This window comes from Gracilinanus agilis, chromosome 5 (assembly GCF_016433145.1).
Source record: "Gracilinanus agilis isolate LMUSP501 chromosome 5, AgileGrace, whole genome shotgun sequence".
Taxonomy (NCBI): Eukaryota; Metazoa; Chordata; class Mammalia; order Didelphimorphia; family Didelphidae; genus Gracilinanus; species Gracilinanus agilis.
This window is the reverse complement of record NC_058134.1, coordinates 187,129,456-187,155,938: the sequence shown is the minus strand read 5'-3', so window position 1 is coordinate 187,155,938 and position 26,483 is coordinate 187,129,456. Positions and strand designations below refer to the sequence as shown.

The 26,483-nt window shown below is 35.3% G+C and overlaps 1 protein-coding gene across 2 annotated transcripts in view; it reads right to left on the bottom strand.

Annotated features, from left to right (window-relative positions):
• The window catches only part of GYS2 (glycogen synthase 2), a 65,869-nt gene extending 39,596 nt beyond the window's left edge, over nucleotides 1–26,273 (bottom strand). For both annotated transcript variants that reach the window (XM_044677719.1, XM_044677721.1), the window contains exons 1-5: nucleotides 26,153–26,273; nucleotides 22,456–22,637; nucleotides 20,763–20,954; nucleotides 15,627–15,809; nucleotides 5,270–5,414 (exon numbers count right to left, since the gene is read on the bottom strand). In XM_044677719.1, the coding sequence (XP_044533654.1) occupies nucleotides 5,270–5,414; nucleotides 15,627–15,809; nucleotides 20,763–20,954; nucleotides 22,456–22,637; nucleotides 26,153–26,273 (823 nt within the window). The remainder of the gene's footprint in view (nucleotides 1–5,269; nucleotides 5,415–15,626; nucleotides 15,810–20,762; nucleotides 20,955–22,455; nucleotides 22,638–26,152) is intronic.
• Between the last annotated feature and the right edge of the window lie 210 nt (nucleotides 26,274–26,483).

Sequence of the window (26,483 nt, the reverse complement as noted above, 5' to 3'; positions counted from 1 at the left end):
CTCTCTCAATCTCTCTCTCTCTCTCTCTCTCTCTCTCTCTCTCTCTCTCTCTCTCTCTCTCTCCCCTTTTCTCTCTCCCTCTGCTTCTGTAGCTCTCTCAGCACGTGGGTTCTTTTTTTCCTCTTATCATCACTCTGCTTGAAATATTAGCTTCTTGAAATTGGAATAAAGTGCAAATGGTGGAATTTCTGGCATGAGTGAGAAGGCAGGGAAATGCTTGAGGTATATGAAATTCATTCTATTCAAAATATGACTAATTATCTTTCCCTCAAACTCAATACTTTTCAGAATTTTCCTATCTCTTTTGATAGCACTGCTATTCTTCTAGTCACTTAAGTTTGCAACCTGGGAGTCATCTTCAACTTCCCATTTCAACTTCTCTCACACTGCACATCCAATAAGTTATCTTGTTGATTCTGTCTCTGGAACATCTCTCTAGTCTGTCCTTTTCCCTTCAATTAAAAAACTATCACAATAATTCATCTATTTCTTTATAGAGAGGAATGAAGAAAGGTCTCTTTCATTATCTCTCTATTATTCCAAGACTTTATCAGAGTGTAATATATCCATTCAGTAACAACAATAATGTGTAAGGCATTTTTCTAAAACACAAAAGCTTATCACAAGTAACCTTCAAATTAACCAAGAAGACAGGGCATATATACATAACCAAATATAACCTGAGACAGGCTACAGGAAATGTCATAAGTATTACTAAAACAAAAAGCAATGGGATTTCATAGGAGACAAAGCTTTTTGGCATAAGAGAATAGGGAAGGCCTCAAGGATTAAATAATACTTGAGCTGAGCCTTGAAAGATGGATGAGATTTCAGAAAGATGAGATAGTAGGAGACAAGAGTGTATCACAAGCAAAAAAAAAAAAGTGGACAAAGCTAAGATCTGTTAAAAGTGATAAATGTGTTTCAAAAGTAGAGGGTAATCCCATTTTCCTGAAGTGTGTAGTATATGTAAAGAAGTAGGGCAGAGGGATGCTAGGAAAACTAGTTTGGGACCACATTGCAAAGGACCTTGAATGTCAAGTTATGAAGTTTAGATTTTATGTGGTAGATAATAGGTAGTTACCAAAGATTTTTAAAGAGAGGAAGAACAATATCAAAAGTGTACTAGAAAGATTCATCTCAAAACTGTGTATAGGATGGATGAAATTGGGATGGAAAAGAAAATGATGTTGAGAAGATGATTTAAAAAAAAAGACTGTTGCAATAATCAGTATGTGAGGTGATAAGGATTATGGGGCACTATATCAAGGGGAGATGTCCACCAGATAAACATGGTTGGAAATAAGAGATTAGAGTGTAAGAGAGGTAATGCTGGAGAGAGAAAATTTAGAATCACCCAAAGTTGTAATCATTCAAGCCCATTCATGGAGGATGCATAGAGAATTCTAAGAATGAAGCTTGAATTTAGGAGTTAAGAGAATAATAAGAAACTAGTTAAGGAAAGAGGGAAGAAAATCAGAAAAGTTTAAGGAGAATCAGAGTCACATAAGTCAAAAAGAAGAGTTATCTTCAAGAAGAGAACTGGAAACAAATATTTCATTTAGGTCTAGAAGGATGAATACTGAGAAAAAAACAGAAATTACACATTTTGTAATCAAGTGGTCATTAGTGAGCTTAGTGTAGGTTAAGTAATAACAATAACAATGATAACGATAACTTACATTTATGTAGTCCTTTCAAAGTGCTTTTTATACATGATATCAACCAGCATTCAGTAGAGTAATGAGGGTAGAATCCAAATGGAATTATAGGTAAATGGGGAAGAATGTAATTTCTGGGAGAAGAAACTTGTCCCATTCTTTGTATTTATACATCTTGGACTTTGTATCAGATCAGGAACATAGTAGTTATTGAAGATGCAAGGTATATGAAAATGTATGTGAAAAAATACTCCAAATCAATAGTGATTAGAGAAATTTAAAACAAAACAATTCTGAAATATTACTTTATACTCACCAGACTGGCTAAAATGACAAAAGGGCAAAGTGACCAATATTGGAAGAATGTGGGAAAATAAGGACATTAATGCACTTTTGGGAACTGTGAACTGATCCAACCATTTTGAAAAACAATTTGGAATTTAGCTCAGAGAATTATAAAACTGTGTATATTCTAAGACACCTGTGTATACCATTGCTGGATGTTTCCCAATGAGATTAGGGAAGGAGGGAAAAAAACCCATATTCTCCAAAATATTTATAGCAGTTTTCTTTGTGGTGGCAAAGAATTGGAAACTGAGGGGATGGGGGAATGGCTAAACAAATTGTGGTCTATGATTGTGATCTAATACACCATAAGAAATGATAAACAAACTGATTTTTTAAAAAACTTGGAAAGAACTATATGAAATAATGAACAATGAAACCAAAGGCCTAACACTAGAAGAATAAACTGAAAAGTTATCTCCAGAAAGCGAACAGAAAAAGAAAACAAAAAAGACTTAATTTATATGAATATGTTGACTTACATGTGTTTTAGGAAATTAGCAAAGTGAAGGTGATTGACAGGCAGAGAAAAAAAAAGATTCCAGAACTTTGGGAGAGTGGCTGGCTAAGAGTCAGTTATTCCCTGGACTTTTCCCTTGGATGGGAATATCTGGTTTCTCTCTGTATTTCCCACTTTGGTGAAATCAACAACCATCAAGAGTCTTTGGCTAGAGTTAGGTTGAGTGATAGGTGAGAAATACAGTGGTGGACACCAGTGTCAAAATCCCTACTCCCTCTCCAGATTGGATCTTACTGGCTGTTAACAACTGGATTCCTGGAGGAATTCCTGTATGAGGATACAGATGTGAGACCCCAATCTGTTCAGCTGGACCTGTTCACCTTCCAGTTTTCCTTTATTTAAATATCTACATAGGAACTCTGGTTAGGTTTGAGTTAGGCAGCTGATGGATTTTTAGTGTGGTCAGTGTAGAGACACCTTGTTGGACCTTGTGGGGAGGGAATCCAAGTTTTGTTTAAGGTAGTTAATCCTGCTCCCATCCCAATTTGTCCCTGTTTGTTAAATAAACCATGTTATGTTACTTATCAGCCTCTCCTTGAATATCCTTACCCAGATCTGGTGATTTGGCCCATCACCAACAGTTAAGAACCCAGTTTGATACCCCAGTTAGATACCCTATTGACTCTTGATTTATACTATTCTACCAAACCCTCATATATTTATTTTTTTACATGATGATATCCTGTGTGATGCAGGGAGGGGAGGGGAAGGTTAGGACCCTTGTGGAGGGGATCTGCTATGTGGCTATGAAGAAAAGTAAATTAAACATGTAGGAGATCTTTGATTTCATTTGTATAGTATCTTCTTTTTTCTTTATATATGGAAAAGCTCATTTTATTTGGGATTTGTAAGCATTTGGAATTTTTTAAAATGCAAGCATATACAGCAGATTAACAAAATGTAGCAACCAAGTCAATAAGCATTTGTAAAGTACCTACTCTATGTCAGGCATGGTGCTAAGCTTTGAGGTTAAAAAGAAAGGGGGAAAAATGTTCCTGCTCTCAAGGAGCTCATCATGCAAACAATTATATAAAAATAAACAAGTATGTACCGACTAAATTGGAAATCATCTCAAAGGAAAGGCACTAGCACTAAGGCAAGTCAGGATAGGTTTCTTGAAGAAAATGAGATTTTTAGCTGAGACTTAAAGCATGTTGGAGAAGCCAAGAATCTGAAACAAGGAGGTGGAATATTCTAAGCATGGAGTGATAGCCAGTGAAAATGTATGGAGTAGGTACAGCTATATAGTTCAATGGATAGAAGGGCCTGAAATAGGGACAACCTGGGTTCAAATCTGGCTTCAGACACATCCTACTCTATGACCCTATGTGACCCACTTAACCCCATTTGCCCAACCCTTCCCTTTCTGCCTTAGAATTGATACTAAAAAAAAAAGCAAGGGATTAGGAAAAAAAGAAAATGCATGGAGTTGGGAGGGAGATCATCATGTTCAAGGAACAGTAATTTGCTACTGGATTATTAAGTACTTAGAAGGGAGTAAGGAATTAGATGACTGAAAAAATAGAAAGAGGCCAAGAATTAAGTATTACTACACTCTTAAAAATTGGTCTTGACTTCCATTTTGCCTGGTGAAGATCCAGGTTTAAGTTTCCTTAATTAGAATTTTCTGACTCAAACTCACTGCGACATCTCACATATAATTATATCATGCATAATTTTAACTATGATGTCCAATCCAATGATTATTTATTAACTACATGCTGGGGATACAATAATAAAAAAAAAAGACAGTCACTCTCAAAGAGTTTATAATCTTTAGGATTAATGAAATCTAATCATATCCATTTGATGCTCCAGAAACCAGGAATTATGTACCTCAGTGGTTCCCAAACTTCTTTGGTCTACCACCTCTTTTCCAGAAAAAAAAATATTACTTAGCCCCCTGGAAATTAATTTTTTTTTAAATTTTAATAGCAATTAATAGGAAAGATAAATGCACTTGTGGCCATCGCCACCTCCCTGGATTGCTGCAGCACCCACCGGGGGTGCTAGCGCCCACTTTGGGAATCAATGATGTACCTCATGAACAGCTGAGGGACATCATCAAAGATCTGCCTAGAAGAAGAGATAAGGCAATCACAAAATTAGGACAAGGTGCAATGAAACAGAGTTCAATCTACTGCATGAATATCCTTGAGATATATATATTTTTTTAAGGAGAGGAAGGACTCCAGAGCAAAGTAGACTCTTTCTGAAGGATTTATTGAAAAAAAAAAAAAAACATGAACCAAAAACTATCCAAGATGAGAAAATGTAGAGCTATTTCGATCTGCGTAAGGAGAGAGAGAGCTCACAAATGCATCTAAATGTCTAAGCATACATTATTCTATGTATAAACAAAGAAGAATATTATGTATATAATATACATTTATATATCTGTATATGTATACAAATTTTTATCTATAGTTGAATATAGAGATTTGGATAGGAATCATAATGATAATTATTATAATTATAATTAGCATTTGTATAGCATCTTAAGCTTTGAAGAGTGCCTTACAACGACCTGATTTTATCTTCAAAACAACCCAGGGAGGCAGGCACTGTTATTATCCCCAATTTATGGGTGAGTGATGGAGGCAGGCAGAGCTTAAGTGACTTGCCCAGAGTCACCCAGCTCTGAAGTGCCTCTACCATATCACTCCTCTCCATCTCTCCTCGGGTCCCCCACGTTATCCATAAACCCCAGAGCTCAGTGACAGACCATGTAGAGGATGTTTACCAGGTTTTCTTTTCAGCATGTGTTCAGCTTCGATGGCAGTGATTTCAGAAACCGTAGTGAACACGTGAGCGCAATGAACGGAAGCTCGCTCCATGCAGTACCGATGGTAAATTTGTCTCTCCCCAGCTTCCTTGTCTATGTCAAACTGTTAAACAAAAAACACACATTTGCCTCTGTTGAACCTCACATACAGAGCAAAACAAGGCTGTCTAATAGGGCAAAAGTGTCTGTGGTGTCTCAAGTCTTATCAGAACTGTGACGAGGAATTCTTAAGCTTGGGGAATTTTGTTTTGTTTTGTTTTGTTTTGTTAAAGGTGATACAGAAGGAGTAGAATTTATAAACCAAGCATTAGTCAGGCTCACTGTCCAGCTGAGAGTTTTGCAAGATAAATCTAAATTGCATGTTGTTTGATTTTCAGTTCAACATTGGAAAACAAAATAAGAGAAAACTTAACAAAAGAGCATTAACAGAGCTATGTATAAAAATCTCCAGTTTATGGGAAAAGAATGTAGGAGCCTCTCAGACAGGTAAGATAGATAGATAAACTCATCTTACTCACCAAGGCAGGCTGTTCTTTAGATTGACCTCCCACCCCTCATTAACATGAGAATTTCCCCTGACATAAGAATGAGGTCCCTGTAGTGGGGAAATTGGGGTGCCTGGGTAATGGGACAGTAAGTATGGAAGGGATGGCGCCCCAGGGTCAGGGGAGGGATCAGGAATAGTAGCGTCAGGCTGTATAGACTGTCAGAGGAACACAAGGCGTGGGGATGGCAGGACAAAGAGGAATAAGAGGGATGAAGGGTGCCCCCCAACCCAAGGTGAAGACTCAATGTTGACCCCAGAAATGGCCCTGAGTCTTATTATATGAGTATATGACCTGGCAGGTATGATTGAATTAGGAGGAAGCATGTCAGACTCTAATTATGACCTTGTTCAAATAAATGCATTCCTACATAAATAAGCAGCTATCATAAAAAAGATTTAGAGAGAGATTGAAATAGATAAACTTATTTTTCTGGAATACCTTGTTATTTTACCTTTGAATCTGATACTAAATTCCTAGCTTATATCCTTTCTGCAATAACTGGTTTTCCTTATCTCAATCCTTTCCATTTAAGTCTCCTGTACAAACTGGTATCAGTCTGATCTGAATCTACTTTTTGGCTTATTCTAATTTTTTTTTTCAGTATTTGACATCTATCTGTTTTGTCCCTAAACAAGAACTCTCTTCCTCTGTCTCTCTGTTTACCTAATTATTGAGATGTATTAGCCTTCTTTCAGGTATAACACGGTAGTCATTGGTCCAGTGTTGAATTTTTATTAATTTTTGTCAGGTCCTGTAATCCCAATATTTCTGTGGTTAACAGTGTTTCTGAAATTGCAAAATATGGACAACCAATGGGCTAAAGGTATCCTCCAGATGTTGAACATGTAGGTTTCTGGTAATATTAACATTTAAATGTTAAATGTAATTTAAATGTATTTACCTTGTAATATGAAAATAGCATGAACATCCAAAGAATTAGTGGCTTTTCTCTTTCTTCTGGTGTCTACCAGCTCTTTCTTTCGTCCTAAACTCATACCACCACCACCACCACCACCAAAACCACCACTACCCCCACACAGACACTTCCACATCTCCTCCTCTCTCATGGTATTATCTACTCCATGAAGTCTTAAATCCACAGACAAACTGAAAACCATTGAAACAGACTTAGTCAAATATAGAAAATGGAACTCTAATTATTAAAATGAGATCAATGATGCAATTCTGAAGGTTCAACAAAATCAGGGGTTTTAAACATAAGATTTGTAAATCTATTTTAAAAAAATATTTTTGGTGACCATATTTTGATATAAATGGTTCCCCTTATAATTCTGTGTATTTTATGATTTAAAAACATAATTCTGAAAAGAGGTTCTTAAGCTTCACCAGGCTGGCAAAGGGGTTCATAACAAACAAATAAAAGTTAAGAACTACAAAAATTATTTCTTTACTTCCTAGTATAATCATTTAATAAAAATTGACATGTAAAAAATACTGATACTATAGAGCTGCCTAGAACATTCATTTCCCACACTTAAAAAAAGAAACTTGATTAATTCTTGTCCTTAAGACCCTGAACTCTTATGATATCTAATAGATATTGTCCATAAATGTTGGAGGCTTAAATTCAACTCAATATAAAAAAATAATCATTCATCTTATTTTACATAGATAGAATGATTTTCCTAAGTTTATGGCCTGCATGTTTGCCTTATGCTTCATTAAATTAATTGTAAATCACTTTCTATTAGCTATCCACATAAAAATTAGTTGTTAGATCTTACTGCTATCTTTCAAGTTAGTGGTAACCTTAAGAGGCTATAAAAAAAATGAACTGTTTCCCTTTTATTCAAGTGGAAGTTCTTTTAGGTAGTAACAACAGATGAAGTTCATATGCCATGGTTGCTGCTATCAAACTCTGCCATGGCTTTCTTACCACTTTAATGATATTCTTTTTATAATTTTGTTATTTTTAAGCATTGCCTGGTAATGTTATGAACTCAAACACTGTTTTATTATTCCCTCATTTTATGGATGAGGAAGGTTCACATGGAATGACGGGGATTATGAACCTGTCTTTAAAATGTCCTCTGCTCTACCCTCCTAGAAGAGTTTGTTGTTAGAACCAAAGGAGCTAATATGTCTGAAAGAGCTTTACAAAATGTAAATCACTATTCAGGTGTTATAAAATGATCATTTAAAGAACATGTTACACTGCAATTGTTCTATAGACTTTCAGCTTGGTCTAGAGCTCAGTGACATTTTTGCAGAGACATATTTGTATTATAGAGAGTTTTTTATCTCATCTTTAACAAGTGCTGTCCTTTCTAGTGTGTTCTTGGACCCTACTGGAATGATTGGATCTAATCTCTTATTTCAGTTTTGTAATTCCCAGAATTTTTAAGAAGGTGGAGAAATGTGTCTTAAATTCCCAAAGCCTGGGCACTGAGGACAGCTTCTCCCTGTGAGTTCCCTACACCTAAGAAATCAGAGGTAGGGACAAATAAATCAGGAAAATAAGGAAAAGATGTAATTATGCTAACTTCATAGATGAACCAATGTGTAGCATCGAGGAACTCAACTAGGATGGACAGTGAGAACTTTGGCACAGGGCATCCATGTCTGTAAGACCCTCTTTGCCATTCTCAATACTTTATGTTCTCCTCCAGTTCTGCACTGTGTTGTGTGACCATTTCTGATCCCTCGTTTGACCTTAGGAAATTTGTTCCTCTTCCTCTTCCTAGGAGTCAGCATGATCCCACCTGCCCAGGAAACCTAGAATCAGTCGCCTCAGAAAGTGCCCAAATGTGCAAGCTAAAGTGAAATTTCTGGGTCTATTCTTTCATGGAAGCTTTCCTTAGCCCTGCTCAGTCTGGTTCTCTCCCTCAATTCCCATCCCAGCAGCAATTCTACAGTTTCTCTAACCATGAGAAGCATCCTGGTATCTTCATCTTTCTACCATGGGACAGGATAATCTCATGGTCTCTCTAAGGGCTCCCCCCGCCTCTGTTTCCCCATTTCCTTCAATTTAATTTTCCTTCAACATATCCTTTCATGAGGGGAGTGATTTACTAGAATCTTTCAAATATAAGTATATAATTTTAAAATCCTGAACTTGTAATAAATAGCAACCAACAATCTGTCTCTACTCCCAATAAGGGCACAGATAGCTATCATCATAGACCATGCCAGTTTTACTCTTCTCCTTCCTGACTCTGCACTGGGTTACTCTTCTTGGTGACAGGGTTACATAGTCATTACATACACAGGTACTTTTATGCCTTTCCAACAGTGCTACAGACATATATTTAAATTTTAAAATTTTGGAAGGGAATAACAAGTTCAAAATATTGCTATTATTTGAGAAAATTTGCCTCACCATAGTTTAGATTTTTAATGACAAATTTTACTAATTTTTAAAAAATAAAATGTATTAGATATTTATATAAATAATTTCATTCCAATTTTAAATTGAAATTGTCTATCGTTTTAAAATTCTAAACCACACTGAACTTCATGAGTTTATGCATCTGTAAAGTGAGCAGTCTGGACAAATTGAAAACAAGGTTCTGTTTCAGCTTTAAAAACCTATAAGATCATCATTTTGCCTCATGGATTATTTCAGAGTTTAAGTTTACTATATCTCAAATTCTTTTCATTTTACTCTTGGTGGACCTATCATGCTGGCTCAAAAAATGAAGCTTTTAGAAAGCTCATATTTTGGGGGAGCCATAAAATGTTTTTTAATAACCATAGTCATGACTTGAATAAAGATCAGCAACTCTTATTTAAAAATTGAGAGGGGGAAAACAAATTTTCACTAATATCTGTTAATATAATTTGAGAAATTCGAGAAATCTCACACTGTAGATGCAATAAATGCCATTTGTATTCTAATTCTATTCTCTTAAAATTATTATTTTATATTTTATAAAATACAAATATAAAATATTTTATATAAAATATAAACATAAATATTTATATAAACATAAATTAATATAAATTAATATAAATGTATAAATATAAAATATTATATAATTGCATTAAATATATAAAATATTTTATATTATATACAAAATTATAAAGTTATACATATCTGATGAATATTTATTTTACATTATCATTATTTATTATACAGTAATGAAAGTAGTATTATGGGTGCAAGGTCTGTTTTAGGTGACATATAGAAGAGAATCTAGGAAGAAATGAGATTCATGGGCATTTAAAAAATTTAATAGTGTTCACAGTTTGGTTTCTTTTTTATAGGTCTTGAGTTTGGCCCCACATCTCATACAGAATTAGTCCAAAGTATATAAAATGATAGTGGATCCAACTATTTTTGTACAACATTCTTTACATTACTATTTGTAAACTTAATGAATGTTGTAAGCTAAGTAATTTAGATGCCATTTAGCTCAAATGTCCAACCTATGGAGCAATGGTTTAATCACCTTTGCATAAGAGCCCTCAAAAAGCTAGGGAATTTACTTTCTTCCTAGGAAAAAAGAGAGAGAGTATGCCTGGTTGTTCCATTTTTGTATTCTGTGGAATTGTAGGAAGGGGCAAGTAGGTGCCATAATGAGAGCTTGGCTTAGAGTCAGGAAATCACATCTCCATGAGTTCAAATCTGGCCTCAGATACTAACTATGTGACCCTGGGCAAGTCAATTAACTCGGGTTGTCTCAGTTTCCTCATCTTTAAAATGAGCCAGAAAAGGAAATGGCAAACCATTTTAGTATCTTTGCCAAGAAAATCCCAAATGGGGTCATGAAGAGTCAGACACAACCGAAAAACAACTGAACAGCAAGATTTAGGGAATTTACTTTCTTCCTGGACAGAAACAGAGAGGCAGTGTGCCTGGATGCTTCATTTTTGCATTCTGTGGAGTTGTTATTAAGAGCAGAAGTGCCCTATTTGCTTTGGATAAAGCAAGATGAGCCACTGTATTTTTCTGAAACTCTTTCTGGGGGTCAGGTTAGGAGAGAAGGAGGTTGATAGACTTTAATTCAATTTCTGAGAAGTAATGTAGAATAATAAAAAGAACTCTAGAAGGGTTCGAATTTTTGGCTCTGCCAATGATGAGTTTGTGACCCAGTACAATTCACTTCTTTGAGGGTTTCAGTTTAATTCTCATCTTTGAAATAAGTGGATTGAAGTATATGATATCTCTTTAAGAAATAATGATAGTAATATAAAATCAAGATATGAGAAAAATAAGGATAAATTTGTTTCCTTTTCCCCCCGATCTACTTCATATGCACTGAGAAAAATGTTCCTGGTGAAGTAATTAAATATTTCCAAGGTATACTATGAATTATTATTTATTGTTATACATCATACTTTGACTGATTTGAAAGGAAAAAAATGTCCTGTGCCCTTTAAATATCTTGTCTCACGTAAAAGTCAAAAGCTAATATTCCACCCCAGAGATATGTCCACTTGATTTGTCACAGATCACTGATTTGACCTTAGTAACCATCTCCTAGAAAGAAATTAGAAAATTGTCTGAAGACTTTGCTGCCTATCAAATCCCCTAATGAGCATTTTTTAAAATGAATTCCTTATGTTTGTCATCTGGCCTTTGGGTCAGGTTGACCTTTTTATTCCAAGGAAGCTGTCACTGATTGCTCTATGCATACTAAGTTTTGTTGCTAAGAACTTTCCTGCATAGCAAATATCTTTGAAATGAAAATGCCACTTTCCATTCTTATTATCTAAACAGTTGCCCTCACCCAACTCCAAAACATCCTTGTGTTCTATTTCATAGAATAATAGACCATTAGAATTGGAAAGGACCTTGAAGTTTATCTATTATAACTTCCTTATTTAATAGGCAAGAAAATCTGAGGGCCAAGGAAATAAGAAAATTTACCTCATTTAGTTATTAGAAGATTTGAGATTAGATTCACATAGATTGTTACTCCAAAGATCTAAATAAATATGCAGAAAGACAAAACTATCCCATTGGTTGAGCAATTGGAAATCAACTGGAAATGGAAAGTCAAATGGAAGTCAAATGAAATTGCAGTGAAGACCAATGTTGGTTTAATATTCTAAAGTGAATAGGTATTGTCACTGAAGCATATGCCCACCTTTAATTACAGGCCAGGTTTCAGTATTTTCACTCTCCCATTACATACCTATCATATTTTCCCACAAAAAAGACTACATGAAAACATTAAATACTGACCCCCATCCTGTGAGGTCCCGGACACTTTTTTATTTAGGGCTGGGGAGGATAGAGTGCTCATACTTAGGAGAAGATACCAAGAATTTCCCTGATGTCCAACACATGGATAAAGATGATACCATCAGAACTAGAAGAGAGAAGCCCCTAAAGTTCTACCAGCTATTATGTATACTGTATCCCCAAATCATTTGGGGTACCAAGAGTTCTGGGATCTTTTGTCTTAGTCTGAATGCCATCTGCAAAAATGTAGCTCATAAAATAGTTGCACAATTTTATTCTAGAGAGGGAGATATTTAATGGGATTTATCAGTATAGTTTTCTAGAGAAATTCTTAGCTTAGTAATGGCCATACTAATCAAATACCTTTAAAACTACCAAACATATCTACTGTCGGGGGAATCATTAGCTCAACCACATACAAATTATCAGTGATTTCATGGTCATAAAAAGAGAATAAGTAATAGTAATCCTAATAAAAGATTCACACTATTTCTTTGAAGAGCTTTACAATCGATATCTTTGCTGAAAAAGGTCATTGTATATGTGAGAGTTCTGTAGCCTAGACTCTGAAAAAATCAGAATAAATCATTCTGATCATTCATCATGAAGAATAAAAAAGGGGGGGGAGAAGATGGGGCGAAAGAGGAAGGAGGTAAAAAGAGAGGTTTATTTTACCTTATCAAGGTGGTTGTAGAAATCAATGTTTGCTGCACAGAGGTACCTTCCAAGCAGTGTTGCATGGGTCGTAAATATAGTGGCAACAGGAAGTCTCCTGGATCGAGAAAGANATTGCATTAAATATATAAAATATTTTCTATTATATATAAAATTATAAAGTTATACATATCTGATGAATATTTATTTTACATTATCATTATTTATTATACAGTAATGAAAGTAGTATTATGGGTGCAAGGTCTGTTTTAGGTGACATATAGAAGAGAATCTAGGAAGAAATGAGATTCATGGGCATTTAAAAAATTTAATAGTGTTCACAGTTTGGTTTCTTTTTTATAGGTCTTGAGTTTGGCCCCACATCTCATACAGAATTAGTCCAAAGTATATAAAATGATAGTGGATCCAACTATTTTTGTACAACATTCTTTACATTACTATTTGTAAACTTAATGAATGTTGTAAGCTAAGTAATTTAGATGCCATTTAGCTCAAATGTCCAACCTATGGAGCAATGGTTTAATCATCTTTGCATAAGAGCCCTCAAAAAGCTAGGGAATTTACTTTCTTCCTAGGAAAAAAGAGAGAGAGTATGCCTGGTTGTTCCATTTTTGTATTCTGTGGAATTGTAGGAAGGGGCAAGTAGGTGCCATAATGAGAGCTGGGCTTAGAGTCAGGAAATCACATTTCCATGAGTTCAAATCTGGCCTCAGATACTAACTATGTGACCCTGGGCAAGTCAATTAACTCGGGTTGTCTCAGTTTCCTCATCTTTAAAATGAGCCGGAAAAGGAAATGGCAAACCATTTTAGTATCTTTGCCAAGAAAATCCCAAATGGGGTCATGAAGAGTCAGACACAACCGAAAAACAACTGAACAGCAAGATTTAGGGAATTTACTTTCTTCTTGGACAGAAACAGAGAGGCAGTGTGCCTGGATGCTTCATTTTTGCATTCTGTGGAGTTGTTATTAAGAGCAGAAGTGCCCTATTTGCTTTGGATAAAGCAAGATGAGCCACTGTATTTTTCTGAAACTCTTTCTGGGGGTCAGGTTAGGAGAGAAGGAGGTTGATAGACTTTAATTCAATTTCTGAGAAGTAATGTAGAATAATAAAAAGAACTCTAGAAGGGTTCGAATTTTTGGCTCTGCCAATGATGAGTTTGTGACCCAGTACAATTCACTTTTTTGAGGGTTTCAGTTTAATTCTCATCTTTGAAATAAGTGGATTGAAGTATATGATATCTCTTTAAGAAATAATGATAGTAATATAAAATCAAGATATGAGAAAAATAAGGATAAATTTGTTTCCTTTTCCCCCCGATCTACTTCATATGCACTGAGAAAAATGTTCCTGGTGAAGTAATTAAATATTTCCAAGGTATACTATGAATTATTATTTATTGTTATACATCATACTTTGACTGATTTGAAAGGAAAAAAATGTCCTGTGCCCTTTAAATATCTTGTCTCACGTAAAAGTCAAAAGCTAATATTCCACCCCAGAGATATGTCCACTTGATTTGTCACAGATCACTGATTTGACCTTAGTAACCATCTCCTAGAAAGAAATTAGAAAATTGTCTGAAGACTTTGCTGCCTATCAAATTCCTTAATGAGCATTTTTAAAAATGAATTCCTTATGTTTGTCATCTGGCCTTTGGGTCAGGTTGACCTTTTTATTCCAAGGAAGCTGTCACTGATTGCTCTATGCATACTAAGTTTTGTTGCTAAGAACTTTCCTGCATAGCAAATATCTTTGAAATGAAAATGCCACTTTCCATTCTTATTATCTAAACAGTTGCCCTCACCCAACTCCAAAACATCCTTGTGTTCTATTTCATAGAATAATAGACCATTAGAATTGGAAGGGACCTTGAAGTTTATCTATTATAACTTCCTTATTTGATAGGCAAGAAAATCTGAGGGCCAAGGAAATAAGAAAATTTACCTCATTTAGTAATTAGATTTGAGATTAGATTCACATAGATTGTTACTCCAAAGATCTAAATAAATATGCAGAAAGGCAAAACTATCCCATTGGTTGAGCAATTGGAAATCAACTGGAAATGGAAAGTCAAATGGAAGTCAAATGAAATTGCAGTGAAGACCAATGTTGGTTTAATATTCTAAAGTGAATAGGTATTGTCACTGAGGCATATGCCCACCTTTAATTACAGGCCAGGTTTCAGTATTTTCACTCTCCCATTACAAACCTATCATATTTTCCCCACAAAAAGACTACATGAAAACATTAAATACTGACCCCCATCCTGTGAGGTCTCGGGCACTTTTTTATTTAGGGCTGGGGAGGATAGAGTGCTCATACTTAGGAGAAGATACCAAGAATTTCCCTGATGTCCAGCACATGGATAAAGATGATACCATCAGAACTAGAAGAAGAGAGAAGCCCCTAAAGTTCTACCAGCTATTATGTATACTGTATCCCCAAATCATTTGGGGTACCAAGAGTTCTGGGATCTTTTGTCTTAGTCTGAATGCCATCTGCAAAAATGTAGCTCATAAAATAGTTGCACAATTTTATTCTAGAGAGGGAGATATTTAATGGGATTTATCAGTATAGTTTTCTAGAGAAATTCTTAGCTTAGTAATTGCCATACTAATCAAATACCTTTAAAACTACCAAACATATCTGCTGTCAGGGGAATCATTAGCTCAACCACATACAAATCATCAGTGATTTCATGGTCATAAAAAGAGAATAAGTAATAGTAATCCTAAAAAAAGATTCACACTATTTCTTTGAAGAGCTTTACAATCAATATCTTTGCTGAAAAAGGTCATTGTATATGTGAGAGTTCTGTAGCCTAGACTCTGAAAAAATCAGAATAAATCATTCTGATCATTCATCATGAAGAATAAAAAAGGGGGGGGAGAAGATGGGGCGAAAGAGGAAGGAGGTAAAAAGAGAGGTTTATTTTACCTTATCAAGGTGGTTGTAGAAATCAATGTTTGCTGCACAGAGGTACCTTCCAAGCAGTGTTGCATGGGTCGTAAATATAGTGGCAACAGGAAGTCTCCTGGATCGAGAAAGAATTAGTCCAGTTCCTGCCTGCCATTCATGAAATTGAGCAATGACATGTTTACCATCCACATGGTCAGTCACCTGAAATAGAAAGAAAAAATATTTAGTAAAAATGTTGATAGAATCTGTCCTTGATCAGAATTTATAGTATTTTACAGTACAGACACCTCCACCTATGAGTTTTATCCAAAGTTAAAAGTTTTCAGCATTTAATGATGTGGATTCTGATTGCAAAGAAGCATGTAGACCCACAGGATTTTAGAGTTTGAAAGGATCTGAAAGATCATCTGATTCAATGCTTTATTACAGGTGAGGAAACTGAGGCCCATACAAGTGACTATCCAAAATCACATCATTAGTAAGTATCAAGAGAACAGCAAATGTGGGACTAGAAGAGAACTTAAGTGATCAAGTAGTACATCTTCCTTATTCTGCCTTTTAGTTTAAGACAAATACTTGAGATTTTATTTTGATGGAATGAGGTAGAATTTTCAAAATGCCTCGCAATATCATAATTTACATCTGACACTAAAAAGAGGGTTTAAATTACAAGGCAACTATAATATTCACAAGCAAAACACAACTTTGTTTTTTAGTATTTAGATGTTGGAGTTATTTTGTACAAATAGAAGGATTACACTCTATAAATACTACCCTAAACAGTGTCATATTGTTGTATGCATCAAACAGACAAACATGGTGGTGGTGAGGGGTGGGATAGATGGAGGTGAGTAGGACTAGATGTTAAATACTTCCATTATTCCTCCATATTCTGACATTGCCTGGAAAGTTCCATCAATTTGGTAACATATTGTTTATAGTGTTTTGCTTGGTAGAGAAGCCAGAGGATCAAATGAGATCAAGTTATGTAGACTTGGTGAAACTTAAAGCTAAGGATAAATATCAGCTGATGCATTCAGGAATCCAATGACATCTCAAGACCTATCAGGCTAGAATCATGGTCAGACTGATTAAAAATAATAACCAACATACAGTGATGTCAGGAATCTTGTGGCATGCTTTGCCTATGCTATTTCATTTATTATAACAACCATAAAAAGCAAATATAATATTGCTATACTCATTTCATAGATTAGGAAAATGAAGTTAAGAAAAGTAAGGAATTAGGGTGGGTTTCCATGGTCACTCAGCTCTTAATTATCCAAGGTAGGACACTTCACCTGACTCTTAAATTTTGCCTACTTTCTACTATGCCACAAATTGGAATTTGTTAATAATACATGTCCTCAGTGTATCATTGAACATTTCTAAATATTTTCATATCTCCAGGGTCATGTAAATTTATTCACACAAAAATAGGTAGAAATATTGGTGAAATAGCCCAGCCTAATGAAGTTAGAAGACCTAGATTTGTTAATAAGCAGATGGATGATCTTAACCACTATTAATACCTAACATTTATAGCACTTACTATGTACCAAGCACTGTGCTAAGAGCTTTACAAATCTAATTTGCTCTTTTCCACAATCCTGGGAGATGTGTTATTGTTATCCCCATTTTACAGATGAGGAAACTGAGGCCAGCAGTGTTTAACTGACCTGCTCAGGATCACACAGCTAGTAAGTGACTGAGGTCAGATTTGAACTCAGGTCTTTCTGACTCCAGATCCAGCACTTTATTTACTGAGCTGCCATTGAATCTTTCTGTTCTTTAATTTCATTATCTATAAAATAAGCATAATTAATTTCCTTCTTCCTACTTTCCTTATTACTGTTGTGGATAGCATCATTCTCCTAGTCTTCCAGACTCATAACTTCAGTGTCATCCTTGAGGCTTCACTCTCACTCACTCCCCATATCCAACATATTGTGCAGTCCTGTTGTTTCTCCCTTTGTAATATCACATCTCTCCACTCATCCAGCCAGTGCCCAAGTGCAGGCTACTTTCACGTCACACCTATAATGTTGTAAAGATCTCCTGGCTGACTTATCTGCCTCAAGTCTCCCCTCCACAGAGTGTCCTTTATTCAGCTGTCAAACTAATCTTCATAAAGTGCAAATCTGATTATGCCACTTCCTTCAATAAACTCAACACTCAAAAAACTCCCAGGGCTTACTATCAGCTACAGGATCAAGTATAAAACTATGCTAACTTTACCTGTCCAAAGTTCAGTGAATGCAGGGTCTCTGATGCCCAGAAAAGAATATTAACCTAAAAACATTTATCTAATAAATTATATATATATATATTTTTTTTTTATGGAATATGACATTTCCCTGATCTGCTTTGAAAACTCCTTTGAACTCAAGAAATATATAACTTTATTCAGTAGACTTAATTATACAAATATGTTTAATCCTATATTATGCCCAATGAGGAAAGAAAATGAAAAAGAGACCAAAGGAAAAATCAGATCTTGGGTACTTAATAACTGTGGACTATGGGCAAGTCACTTCTCTTAAACTCAGTTTCTTCATTTACAAAATGTTGTCAATAATAGCTATAGCATTTGTCTCACAGGAATGTTGTGAAGCTCAAATGGGTTTGCCTGGATAAAGCATTTGATATAAATTTAAGTCCTTTTTATTAATGACAGTTCTTAAAATAAAAAAGAGGACTTATGTAACCAGGGAAATTTTTTCTAAAAATAAAATAAAAAAGAGGACTTGAGAAAAAGAGCAAAAGGAAAAGAAGGAGTAATAGGAAAACAATCTTATCAGCATATGAAGAAAGAGAAAGACAGGGAATAGGAAAGACAAGGACAGAGACCTGTATTCCCTTAAAAAAAAATACAAAGAAAAGAACTGAGGAAGAAACAGAGGAATTACAGATATGCAGGATTTCTTTGAAAAGTTGTTCAGTTGTGTCCAAATCTTTGATAGTTCATCTGGGACTTTACTGGCAAAGTTACTGTAGTGGTTTGTCCTTTCCTTCTCCAGTTCATTTCAAAGATAAGGAACTGAGGCAGACAGGGTTAAGTGACTTGCTTAGGGTCAACACAATGTCTGAGGTCGGATTTGAACTTAGGAAAATGAATCTTCCTGATTTCAGGCCGGGAACTCTATCCTATGTACCACCTAGCTGGCCCATTTCAAAAAGTTCAAGCTGAATTTATTATATACTTAAGAGAAAAGCAAACTTTATGAAATGCAGATTTGCTTCTGTATAATATTCTACTGTTTTACATTGCATATGGAAATGCTCATTTTATTTAAGTTCAGAATAGAAATAAAACAAAAATAAGAAAAAAAGACGCAAAAAGCAACCCTTATAGAAAGAAGCAGCCTATAATGGAATAGTATATCTTTAGTACTAAATGGAAAATAGCAGCTTAGAGTTTTCCTATCCTGGGTTAATGATCTTCATTTTCAAAAGACCAAACTTTCTAACTCAAATGGAGAGCATAAATGACAACCAATTGAATTGATATATTTATATATGTACAGACATAGTATTACATTTTATGTATATACATATGCATAATATAAATGTTGTTAATATTATGTAGCCTTAAATCTGAAATTTTAAATACTTGCTACTATAGTTCTGAATGGAAACTTAGCAAAATTACTTTCTAGCACATTGAAGTGATTGTACAGAGACATAACAGATCATTTCAGTATATCATCATCATCACTGCCTACAATGAATACTTTTAAAAATATCACATTAATGCAATTTTCAAAAATTAAAACAGTTATTATGAATATTAAATATGTAGGTTTGACCGTTTAAACAATAGAATTGATATTTAGTGGCTGGTATTATTTGAAGGCAGCTAGTGAGTGAGGGATCTCAGATATAATTTTTTTTTAATTTTTTAAAAAAATTTAAAAAAATTTTTTTAATTAACTTCTGTGTATTGGCTCCTAGGTGGAAGAGTGGTAAGGGTGAGCAATGGGGGTCAAGTGACTTGCCCAGGGCCACACAGCTGGGAAGTGTCTGAGGCCAGATTTGAACCTAGGACCTCCCATCTCTAGGTCTGACTCTCAATCCACTGAACTACCCAGCTGCCCCCTCAGATATAATTTAATTTAACCTCTTTGTTCAAATCTGACCTCAATCACTTACAAGATGTGTGATCCTAGGCAAGTCATTTAACTTCTTTTTGTTCTAATGCACTGGAGAAAGAAATGGCAAACCACTCTACATCATTGCTAAGAAAACCCCATGGACAGCATTGGTATGCTGTGGTCCAAGGGGTCATGAATAGTTGGACACCACTGAATAAAAACAACTTTTTTCCTACACCTGGGATTCATTTGGTGTCATGCTTCTTAGTGTGGTGCCTCTTTCCATTGTTGCAGACAAAGTTCAACTGAAACTTAATATACTGGAGAGTTGTCTGGGACACTGAAAATTCAAGTCATTTGGCCAGGCTCATTCTTATAGTGACAGAACTGGTCTTCCTGTTTCCAAGGTCATTTCTCAGTTCTCTAATCCTTATTGTCCCTCTGATAACTTAAATAGATGCCTACCGGATTTACACACCTGTTTTGCCTTGATTATGTAGGCTGACTTTTCTACAAGTAAAACAATGATACAGGATTTTTTTTTTTTAACTATGCCAATGAGCTGGCAGGACTGATAGGATTTAAAATACTATTTTGTAGTTTTCTAAAATCAGGCAGAGGAAAGATTAGAAGAGATAAAGTTGTACAGTATTTCTATTTCTGGTTCTGTTCCAGAAACTAGTATTTACACCAGCTAAAAACTAATCTTTTCAGATTTCTTGGAAAAGGTCTTGGGTCAACCAATAATTGAATAATCATTTATCGTGCTTAACTTAAAATGAATAGAATAGAATTTCAGTTTAGTGAAGGGATCTCAGACATAATTTAATTTACCTCTGCATTGTATATAGAATTATTTGTCAGAGTAATATTGTGAATTAATGGTAGAGCTGAGACTGGAAACCAGGTCCCCGAACTGCTAACCCAATACTCTTTCCACTACTGCCAGCCTCTTCTTACACCATTCATGTGAAATCATGCTTACATACTGATCGACTGTTGGCTGAAAATGAAGGCAGCTTCATTCAACCTCTGGAATATTGCTATCTGGAAGTAGTACCTCTTTTAAGAACCAGGCAGTTAATGACCCAAATATAAGCATATCGTTAGCCTCCCGGTCATGGTAAGGGATTCCTATGTTGCACGCTTCCCAGAGGTCTCCTTTCCATCTGTCCAAATTCCATGCAGAATATCCTATGTCGAACAGCACCACATAAGGGCTTCCTTCTATGAGCCATCTTCCAAAGTGAACCTGTTCATTTTGCAAGTAAAAAAAAACTTGTGATTACTGAATGAATATAACTTTAGCGGAATAGAAGATTATTTTCCAAGTTGAATAGAAAGCTATCTTGATCATTTTTTATGCCTGATTGAAATATTTATTTGAAAAAGACAACTTAATGGACTCTGCTAATTATCCATTCATTCATATTATTTGAGTACCTACTAACCATGCATTAAATTAGATAAATGCTCATTTACCGCCTGAGCATCTCAATACTTGTATTGCTCATATTAGGCAGACCTATCTAGAAAGATATCTCTTCTCTTTTGGCTTATCTAAATCCTTCTGGTTTGGGATTTTTTTTTTTTGAGGTTCTGCTTGAGTCTCATCCCTTCTGTGAAGCCTTTCATGTCCTTTCTCCCCTTTTCCTCTTCCCACCCTTCACATGGCCACCACCCCACCCTCTCCCATAGACCACAGTTCTCTCTCCTTTCTCTGAAGTCCTATAACCCATTGTCTATCCTGGAATTTCATATATGCTTCTTTGAAAGGACAATATTTGTCCTAGAGCCTCAGCTAGACAGACTCGAATGTTTGTACTTAGGAAATGTTTGTTCCTGTCATTTTTTCTGTTATGTTCATAAATCATTTTTTCTGTTATGTTCATAAATCATAAAAGGCATCAAGAACAATCTTAAGGGCATAAAATGGTTCCTTTTGTCTGCTCAGAATTTAACCTTTCAAACTTCCATTATTGTAAATCATATTTTTAAAATGAACAATATTGCCTTTCCCAAAAGACTATTCTGCAGCCTAAGTTTGGTAGGACTTTTAGAATGACAATACAAAAATTGAGTCATAGTTCAGTCTTCTATTTATTGCAAATTCATCATTGGCAGATTAAAATAGGTAGCTCATGAATATGAGTAAGAGTGTATTGTGGATTTGACCTGCATCAAGCCAGTTCTGTGGTCCTTTAGGTTTGATAATGAAATAAAACACTTATTGTTCATTCAACAGCCAACAAAGTGAGATTTACTTGGCCTTACCAGAAAGATATACAACAAGGAAGGCACTGAGGACTCCTCAAAGTGATTCCACTGCCCTGAGCTCTCTTGACTGAATTGTCCATCGTCTTTCACCAACCAAGCACTTGGAACTCCTGTGGTTGTTTTATACTCAAGCAACCAAAAGTGTACTGAACAGCCTAGGATTTTCATCTCCCAAGCCAATCCTGTCTGAAGGATGGTCTCGATACCTTTTAGTGAAAAACTAACCTAATTTGGGAGGTGGAAAGGGTTAGGATATTGTTCCTTCTACAATAGAAGATGTAAGTTTACTCACTTCCTTAATTTTTTTTTACTAAGTTTTATGAATCTAACATTGAATAGGTGATTAGACATTTGCTGTTGGGACTTCATGTCCCAACTGACCTCAGAATCATATTAAATCAACTGATTTTCTTTGCTTCAATTCAAATTCAAGCAATTTTCTTTGCTCTTTTTAGTTTCCAAGGAAAACACAGTACCTGACACCCGTGTAAGTTCATTGCTTCCACTGCTTTTTTAATTGCAGGGCTTGGAGGCTCACACTCTTCCACTTGTGTCTTCATATTGTGCTCAAAATATGGACCAATCAGACAATAATTTTCTCCCCATTCATCTGCAGTTGTTTTTGCTTTGGTCTGGATTACAGTATAGATGCCACCAACTGTTTCAAAAAGTTTATAATGATTTCATTAATATTGAATTTAATATCTCATTCTTTCTAACTCAAATGAATTCAAATTGCTGGATAAGATTTAGGATTCAATTAAAGAAATCTAAAGTAATCTAGTTCCATTACTAACCATGAGGATTCATTCCTTGTCTGATTTACTATAAAGATAATTCTTTACATTGGCTTTTTTTTCTCCCACATACCTGGCAAATTATTAGGAATCAGAAGACGGCTTTGTGGTTGAAGAAAGAAAGCATGAGAAGCGATCCTTCCAACAAGCACTCTCAGGGGCAATAGTCAGGACTCCCTCACCTCTATTATGTCCATATGTGATTGAAAAGAATGGTTGGAGTTAGGGACAACAATTGCCATGAGCATAATATCAATTTCTCAAATGGTAGGGCCATCTTCTCCAGCTGAACTTCAAAGCAATATCAGCGAATCCCTCCATAGAGGTGATGTGTTAATGGGGAGATCCTGATCTTCCCAACTAGTGAATAATATTTTTAGCTGCTTTTCACTTCCCAGAATCATCTGTAGTGTGGCTCAAATCTTGGAAAGCTTGTTGTTAGTCACAAATATAACAAAGGAAGGCATTTGTCAGAGCAGTAACTAGGGAAGGACCATTGAAGTTCTATCTTAGGGTGGGAAATTTGGGTCAGGGACAGAAATCATCCTACCCTGACCAACTGACAAATCCAGGGATTTGCCTTTAGGATCAAATATAAAATGCTCTGGTTGACATTTAAAACCCTTCACAATCTGATCCATTCCCAGGTTGTATTTTTTTTTTTTTGGTTTGTTTGTTTTGTTTTGTTTTGTTTTTTACATTTTATTCAATAAACTCAACCATCTAGCTACATTTCCATTTGCCAGCCTATGACACTCCTTTTCCTGATTTCCACTCCAAACCAGTTCACTGGTCATCCACCAGGCCTGGACAGTATATCTTGTTTGTACAGGTTGTTATCCTGCTCATCCATTAGCATGTGATCTCTTTGAGGGCAGGGATTGTGTTTTTGCCTTTCTTTATGTGACCATTGCTTAGGACAGGGGCTGGCACAGAGCAAGGGTGTAAAAAGTATTTCTTAACTGACTGTCCAACTGATATCTCCAAAAAGTAATACACATTAGTACATTACTATATTAGTATATATACATATTAATGTATATTAGTATATTTAGTATGAAGGGATAGAGTTGATAGAATTGGTTTAACCTAGCCAGTAGTGGAGGTGGTTTGCAAGGAGGAAAGTGAGGGAATTATTTATAGGCTGATTGCTAATGCTAAAAAAAAAATCCCTTTTGGCACCAGCTAGCAGAACCACCTTCTTCTTCCCCACCTCCCTGAGCTCTTGCTCAATGTCAGCAACATTTCCCTCCCATTCTGCTTCCAACACACACAGTGCGTGGACCTGGGAGTAATGTACCCTAGAGAGTAACTGTGAAAACATGGACTTTGGGCAGAGAATGTTTAAGTACTTTTGAGTGAGAACTTGCGTGGCGTTGTGGAATAAGATCTAGGATTCGAACTCAGAAGAGGCCTAGGTCCAATTCCTGTCTTTCACTAGTTGAATGATAGACCTCTCCACTTAATTTTTCTGAGCCTCACTTTCCTCTTCTGTAAAACAGAGAAAATAATATTTGCACTATTTATACCAACCATAAGGTTTCAAGGAAGGCACTTGGGAATCCTAAACGCACCACACAGATCTAATATCTTTTTTTTTTTCACCCAGATCTGTGAAAACACGCTGTGCCACGAACATCAACATCTTGTTAGCGATATAAATAGTATTAAAGAGCTGCCTGTGGCACTAAAATTTCAAGTGACTTTCTTATGTGCCAAATGTAGGACTTTCTTCCCAAGGTCAAGGTTGACTTTCTGTCCATCATACTATGCTGCTTGTCAAATGTGAGCAATTAGCATTTAAAGAGATGTTATAAAACTTCTGATTCAATGATCTATAGTTTTCTGCAACTCTTAGCCATAGATAGATAGATAGATAGATAGATAGATAGATAGATAGATAGATACTTCTCCCCTNATAGATAGATAGATAGATAGATAGATAGATAGATAGATAGATAGATAGATCCTTCTCCCCTAAGACTTTCTCCTTGTCACTATGAATTAGAGAATTACATTCTATGCTTTTAGAAGGATTTCACATTTTACATAAGAAGGACTTACTACTTTATCTATAGATTTATGCTGATGGGTACTTTGATGGATTGATATATTTATAAGCCAATTTGAGTAAGAAAATCCTAAACAGGAACTTAGGACTACTTTATTTCATATTCGGTAACAGTTATGATTGGTTACCATTGTACTATAAAAATCATGGAACTTAGAACTGGAAGGGACTCTGGAAATCATGTGTTATGTTATTTTCAACAATGTAGAAATCTTTAAATTACTTATATTCTGATTATCATTTACCTATCAATGATTTAGAAGTCTCACATTTTGTGGAAATGTCCCCTTCAATTGTATATCCTTGAAATATGATCAAGGAAACAATTGAAATTTTGTTGTTAATATTGTTGTCAATATTCTCTCATTATCTTTTGTATAGGGTTTGTTTAAATCACTAATATAGTAATCATTTATGATGTTTATGATGTCTAAAAGATAAAATCATTATAAAGAGTGAATTCCAAGCCAAAAAGAACTGGAATCAGTATTAATAGTAAATAGTTCCTTTAGCATCCCTATTTCCCTTTTTCCTTTTAATAATATTTATGTAGTCAGAACAATTAAAGCAGAATTATTTTTTTCATTTAATGTAAATATCAACATTTTCCTACGTAGAATAGAGTGAATGGGTACTTAGCTGCAAATCTCATTAAGAAAATAGAACTTGAAACTGAAATGAACCGTAGAGAATCCTAGTCCGATCTTCTCATTTTACAGAAGGAAAAATCGGGGCCCAGAGGGGCTAAATATTTTGTCCCTGATCTCACTGGTAGGTAGGGTAGACATAGAGTTGGTATTAGAATGTTGGTCTTTTGAATTTAAATGCAAGGACTTTTCCATTTTAAACAGCTTTTATCTTAAATGATTAGGAAATACACTTAATAATTCACATAATAACAATAAGAAATGACCAAGGTTCTGATTTAATCAGATTAGGTACAAACTTCTTCATAAGACCATTTGACTATTCTTTTGACTAAGAACTGTTCTGGAGGTGAAGAATAAAAACACAGACATCCCCAAAACCTTATGTATTTTCCTTTTTTATTTATAATCACTTGGCTTCGGTAACCTACTTAAAATGTATACATTGCCAGACTAGTTCCAAGATGCTCAACAATCCCCTCTTTAGCTTAACCTACTTAATTTTTTTTTACCTACCAAAATAACTAAACTTGCTACAAAATTTCAAAGTTCTTTGGAATATTTTCCTGACATTCAATAAAATGAATCTTGTTATGATCATTTCTAATCTCTCTTTCCAAAAAAAAGTACATGGTTTTTTAAAAAGTGTACTACAAACCTTTATTGGTCACTTCCCAGGCAACTTCAAAGAGCAGCAAATCCTCTACTGGAAGTTCTTGCACATCCCATAGGGGAAGCCCACTCAGGGAGGTCACAGACAGTGATCTTCCTCGTAGCATTTTCCTTTAAACCACAAAATGTCAAAATTCCCAGATTCCCAGAGAGGCAGATAGGTATACTTAGCAAAATATGTGCACAGGCTATTTGCTGCCAGACACAGGTCCAGTTTGTTTGCTTTGGGGAAGTAAATTCACAGAGTTAAATCCCATGAGCTTTTAGGAGAGCTGCAGGGTGAAGCTCCTCTTTGCCCTCTGGGCCACCTAAGGGAG